The sequence below is a fragment of the Salmo salar genome, chromosome 19 (genome assembly GCF_965601325.2).
Source record: "Salmo salar chromosome 19, fSalSal1, whole genome shotgun sequence".
In the NCBI taxonomy this organism is placed as follows: domain Eukaryota; kingdom Metazoa; phylum Chordata; class Actinopteri; order Salmoniformes; family Salmonidae; genus Salmo; species Salmo salar.
This window is the reverse complement of record NC_138309.1, coordinates 4,091,276-4,097,275: the sequence shown is the minus strand read 5'-3', so window position 1 is coordinate 4,097,275 and position 6,000 is coordinate 4,091,276. Positions and strand designations below refer to the sequence as shown.

Sequence of the window (6,000 nt, the reverse complement as noted above, 5' to 3'; positions counted from 1 at the left end):
GCCTTGCGCAAACGTGTGTGTCTGTATGCGGTGTGTGACTGAATTCGGTGTCTGTATGCGGTGTGTGACTGTATGCGGTGTGTGACTGTATTCGGTGTCTGTATGCAGTGTGTGACTGTATGCGGTTCGGTGTGTGACTGTATGCAGTGTGTGACTGTCAAACCTCAGATGGACAAAAACCAGTGGTTGTGGTCAGTCGTTTGACTCCGCCCACATCGAGCTGGCCCTGAATTGCACGCCGCAGTCAGGAGAACTTGTAATTAATCACGTGTTTGGCGGGCCTCAGTGTGTGTGTTCTGTGTGTGTGTGCGCGCGGAAATCACAGAGAGATGTGGAGAATGCTGAGAGGATGTTTCTTTAAGACCCATTACCTTCCAATCCGACAGAGGGGGAGGCTATGATAAGGTGGTGTGGCGCCGCTCCCCGCTCCCCTATGCCGTTTACATGTGCAAAGGAGAGAGACAGGGGGAACCATATATCTGGGTATTTCAAAGCAGCACAGGCACGGAGGCATAATCCGCTGAGATGTGTCCGAAAAATATTTAACGTCAGATTTGGACAGTATGAGCATCGCGCGATGACTGTGGTAAGGATGTAACTTCCACCGCCCCTCGCAACCCATTTTATGGCATGAAACGAGAAGAGTCTGTGAAAATGTGTGCGTTTGTGTGTAGCCGATAACCAGTTAGCCTATGTTTATTGTGTTGTCAGGAAGGGAGGGGAATATAGGAGGGAGGAAAATAAATACAATAAACGATGCAATAAAATAAATGAGGCACCTGTACTGTACTTAACCTACAGGTGCGTTAGCAACACACACCTCGATGTATTTAGGGCGCTCACAAGAGAGAGAGAGAGAGCGAGAGAGAATGTAGCCTACAAATAACGTTATATGTAGCCTATGCATTGCCAAGTTCTTATAAGCCTATAATAAACTAATACACTAGTATATAAACTACCGTTATTAAGTAACGATTTCCAAGAATAACCATTATTTTAGTGCTTTTCTCTCGTTTGTCTCTGGAGTAAATTGTATCCAAAATGTGTGACATGTATTTTGGATCCCGTACAGTGTATTTCTGACGTGTTGTTCTCCATAAAATGAGTTGCCTATATCCTATGGCATGATGAGAGTTAACCATCGAGATATCTTCCTGCAAACTGTGGATGTTTTTATGAACATTCAGGAATGTCTGTAGTTGTGTGGGGCTGTGTGTGTGTGTGTTTTATCAAGTGATCTTTTTTCCCCCATACATTAAAACATGGAAGTAGTCTATAGCTGTCATCTCCAAACGCCTCATTTTCAGCACTGAAACACTGTTGGGGATGCGATTAAAGGCATGTTTGACTGGCTTTCCTTCCTTTGATTCTGTCTCACTCTGCCCAGCTGCCGACAATCCGTTATTGATTTCAATGATGCGTTTCGTGATATGAGATGGATTTAAATAGGCTGGTTGTGGCACAGGACAAACCGCCGCTTTCTCAGTCATCATTCATGTGTAAAAAATGTCAAGTAAATAATTTAATGTGTGCGTAAATGCTGAGTAGCCTATATAAGACAACATTTATGTTGAACAGATCATGCCCCACTTTCTTCCAATGTCGGTAATAGCGAAAGGCTTGGCCACACTCCCCTCTCCGCCCCAATGTCTGGTGAACAGCGCTGTGTAGGCTGCCTTGCTCCTTCCTTCCTCATCAATATATCTCTCTCTCTCTCTCAAACGTTTCATATTTTCCTTATTAGTCCCCCATTCGTGGATAGCTGCTATTTTAGTAACCTAATACTGTACAAGATTGAGGCCTGCTCCTAATTGGCCATATAGAGAGCAACCATGAGATAGCCTACTACTCTGGGCTGGAAAGAGCAACCACAACCATGCTAGGAATGTGACAGCTATGGGGTGGTGACAGAGATGATGAGGGGGATGGCAAGTAGGATGATAAATAGTATACAGAGATCATTTTGTAGCTGTTCAATGATGCAGTATTAGTCGACATTGCATATTAGTCAGTGTGTCAGGTACAAAGAAGACATGGTGCTAGACGACCAACTAGCGTTCATAAGCTGAGTACGCTTAAAATCAGCTGCCCCTATAGTCCTATTCTTGCCATGAAAAATGATGGAACTGGTATCACAATCCCAATCATCTTTGACTTTATATAATAATTTGTCCATAATTTGGGACTTTGTTTGTCTTGAGAGCTTTGTCACCTTTGTATCCTCGTGTCAACTGTTTGTATTGTCATTAACATGTTTGAATAGCCTACCTCACAAAGATAATGAAAATACTACTACATTACTATTGGTATTATATTTGGTGGAAAGACTTGGGCCACATCTAGTACTTGTCCTGAAGTGCAGGGGCTAAAGGGTCACATTGCCTGGTTGTCCAGTCTGTTTGTGCTTTGATCATATGGCAGTGTTCTGCATTGCTTTTGAATGTGTTTCTGTAAATATCTCTAGTCCTCTGTCTCTCTAGTCCCCTGTACAGGCAGTGCACTGGCCATCACTAAGTACCCCTACCTCAGAGCTGAATCAGGTGTGTCAGTGCTGGGCTGGAACAAAAGCCTGCACACCTAGTAGCTCTTCAGGACCAGGGTTGGAGACCACTGCCCGTACCAGTAGAAGGATGGCATGAGAGACAGTCTTGGTGGTCCTCCTTAGCTCTCCTGGATGAGATGGAAGATGCTGATATAGCAGCAGGAGTAACCCAGGTGCAGTAGGTGCTGGGTGGGTTACAGTTTGCCAGACATCCTCTTCCTGGCAGGTCATGGAGGGAATGCTATAGTGGTTACCCAGACTGACTCATGGTTCTGATGGCCTGACTTGCCCTATCTACAGCCACCACATCATGTAATAAAATGTAACAATGGTCCTAGACCAGTGTTATTCCTTACTGGTCCTGACTGGGGACTCACAGGGTGTGCAGGCTTTTCATCTATTACAGCACTAACACACCAGTTTCCAGACCCCGATTTATTAAATCAAGTATGTGTTAACAGGGGGCAGGGATAAATGCCTGCACAGCCTGTGGGTGCCCAGGACCAGGCTTGAAGAAAAACATTGATCTTTCTTTAGATCTCTATTTTAGGCCTATCCTCTCTGTTCACAAACCTAAACTGGACAGGTGTGGGAAACAAGCTTTTAACCTCATCCAGTCACCTTATTGATCTGTGATCATTAGATAAATATAAGGGAAGGAAGGGTTTGTAAAGTATTGGGACACAGGCTGGGAGTTGTAGGCTTCCCGGGCAGCCCTTTGTTGTTACTGTACCACTAGTAGTCTCTCTCGAAAAGACTACAGAGCCACTATTTCCTGGTCTGCTCCCCAATCTGGAGAGGGGAGGGTCTGGAACTGGGCATGTCTTCAGCATTTAGATTAGGTTACATAAGTCTGTGTGGTCTCAAAAGCCTGCACACTCTGTGTCTCCCCAGGACCAGGATTGAATCAAATAATCAGCAATTTTTTCAGAACTTGGTTAGCTGAATCAGGTGTATTAGTGCTGGGCTGCAAGAAAAAAAGCTTGCACACGCTTTGTTTGTTTAATCCCAGAGAATACACTAATATGTATAACACACTAGATGTGGTCAATATCTGGGTCATGTTCAGTAGGGAGAAAACATGTAGAAATGGGGAGGTACTACCAATAAGAACACAGATTGTTTTGTTTTCCAGTGTAAAACATTTGCAAACACGTGCCCTGCTGAACACGACCCAGGTCCCGCACCTATATTTCATTACATATTTCGTATCATTATCTGTCCATGTTTGAGAGATGCTTGAGATTACTACACTTACAGTACATCAAGTTACACTACAGGTTTATGTTGTGGAATTGTCTTACAGTAGTTGTAGTACTGGCCTAGCTTGTCTTTTCCTATGTTGTATACAGTGCATTAACTGAGGTGGGCCTAGTGTGACGCTTTGTCTATCTTTATTTCTTTCAGCTATCGCTCCGGGTGTTGTGAAGACCCAACCTGTGGATCCAGTCGGAAGGTGGGCCTTCCACTATCCATTCCTCCCCTCCCTTTCCTCAGCCAAAGCTAGACTCCCACCACAGCCCAGTTTCACATAGAAACTTCCTCCTTCGGTCATTCAAGAGCACATAGATCAGGGATTATCAACTAGATTCAACCGCGGGCTGATTTTTTTCTTGAGCGGATGGTCAGGGGGGCGGAACTGACCGCAAGAAGCCCAAGCAGATATAACATTGGACTAAAACATAATAATTTCAAATCTTTGTTACATTTGTATATGATCACATATATCTCTCTATTATGCATGAGAATACTTTGGAACAGATTTTCAAAATTAAAATCACTTGTAGCTGATTTGCTGGCGTTTTTACAGTCATTTATGTCCAAAAATAAATAAATAAATAAATATTTTTGCTCGGCAAACTTGGGGGGGCCAAATAATATCACCAGTGGGCCAAATTTGTCCCGGCCCCACAGGGGAACCCTGACATAGTTCCTTCCTGGTAAACAAAACCCAGGTTGTTGCACAGTAAGAAAAAAGCAGCGAGAGAGAAAAGTGCACTAGGCCTATTTGTTAGTGTTGTTTTGGAGAGAAGAAGTAATGCAATAGATGGAAGCAGAAGGAGTGAAATGGAAGCGTCAAACATGATTAAAAGCTATTTTTTACAAAGAAATAAAGGAACAATTTATCTTTTTTGTACACTGTCATTTCAGTCAGAGATGAACAGACTCAAACAGAAGATCTCGTTCCAGTAACAGACATTCCGTCAACGAATCACACGTACACACACTTTGACCCACCTGCACACAGGACTTTTGGGTAAACACAAACTCCCAACATAGACGTTTTCTCTCAGAACCCGCCACACACTCTCCAGTCTCATGATGATGTGCGAAGTGATGCCCACCATTTCGGAGGACGGGCGCGGTGGAGGCCCCTCCTCTCCTGGGGTCGGGGCTGGGGGCCCTGGTGGGGCCATAGGGGGAGGGGGCTACGGTGGCCGAGGAGAATCAAGGGCTGGGGGTGATGAGGGAGGCAGCACAGGGAACCTGGAGTCCCTGATGGTCAACATGCTGACCGAGAGGGAGAGGCTGCTGGAGAGCCTGAGGGAGACCCAGGACAGCCTTGGGACGGCCCAGCTACGCCTCAGAGAGCTAGGCCATGAGAAGGACTCCCTCTCGAGACAGTTGTCCATCGCCCTGCCACAGGTACAGTAGTGTGTGTGTGTGCGCGTGCGTGGGGGGGTACAGTATGTATGAGTGGGGGTACAATCAATGTATTTTCATGTGAGTGAGTATGTGGGTGTGATTGGTATGTCTGAGTGTGTATTTGTGTGTTTGTGCGTGCATGTGTGTGTGTGTGTGTTTGTGTGTGGTGCGGGTGTGCGACTGCATATGTGTGCGCGTGTGTTCATGCATGCGCATACTTGTCTGTGTATGCGTCAGTTGCAGAGCAAAGCTGGCTCACAATAAATCCCTGCAGTGGCAGATCTGGGTGCTCCCCTATATAGAGAAAAACGATCAACTGTAGAGAGGGACATCAATTAATTCCACTCCTGCCTCTTTAGAATAACCGGTATTGTACTTACACATGGAGAGGATTTGTGCTTGTGTTCCCTTTTGTCTCTTTGCTCCGTTACTGTCGACATTTTCTTTTAGCTATTTTTCATCTCAGATTGAGGGAAACATTTGTTTGTTTTTAGCACTGTAATTACCATACAGTCATTGGTAATAGGTGTAATAGCCTATGGATCTGATAGGACATTATACAGTAGTACTGTGTTCATATTTTTCATTAGATTGACCTTCATGGCCACAGTAGGTGAAGGCTAATCTACTTCAGTGGGCATATATACTAACTTTGTACAGACATGGCCAAAGGTTTTGAGAATGACACAAATATTAATTTTCACAAAGTCTGCTGCCTCAATTTGTATGATGGCAATTTGCATATACTCCCAGAATGTTATGAAGAGTGATCAGATGAATTGCAATTAATTGCAAAGTCCCTCTTTGTCATG

General features: G+C 44.5%; 1 protein-coding gene across 5 annotated transcripts in view; it reads left to right on the top strand.

Annotated features, from left to right (window-relative positions):
- Positions 1–319: 319 nt before the first annotated feature.
- LOC106578301 (liprin-alpha-3) overlaps positions 320–6,000 on the top strand; it is a 75,822-nt gene continuing 70,141 nt past the window's right edge. For 3 of the 5 annotated variants that reach the window (XM_082965570.1, XM_082965569.1, XM_045701991.2), the window contains exons 1-3: positions 321–586; positions 2,481–2,715; positions 3,950–5,188. In XM_082965570.1, the coding sequence (XP_082821696.1) occupies positions 4,862–5,188 (327 nt within the window). In that variant the 5' untranslated portion in view covers positions 321–586; positions 2,481–2,715; positions 3,950–4,861. Of the gene's footprint in view, positions 587–2,480; positions 2,716–3,949; positions 5,189–6,000 lie in introns of all 5 variants that reach the window. The other 2 variants (XM_082965571.1, XM_082965568.1) reach the window with 2 other exon arrangements.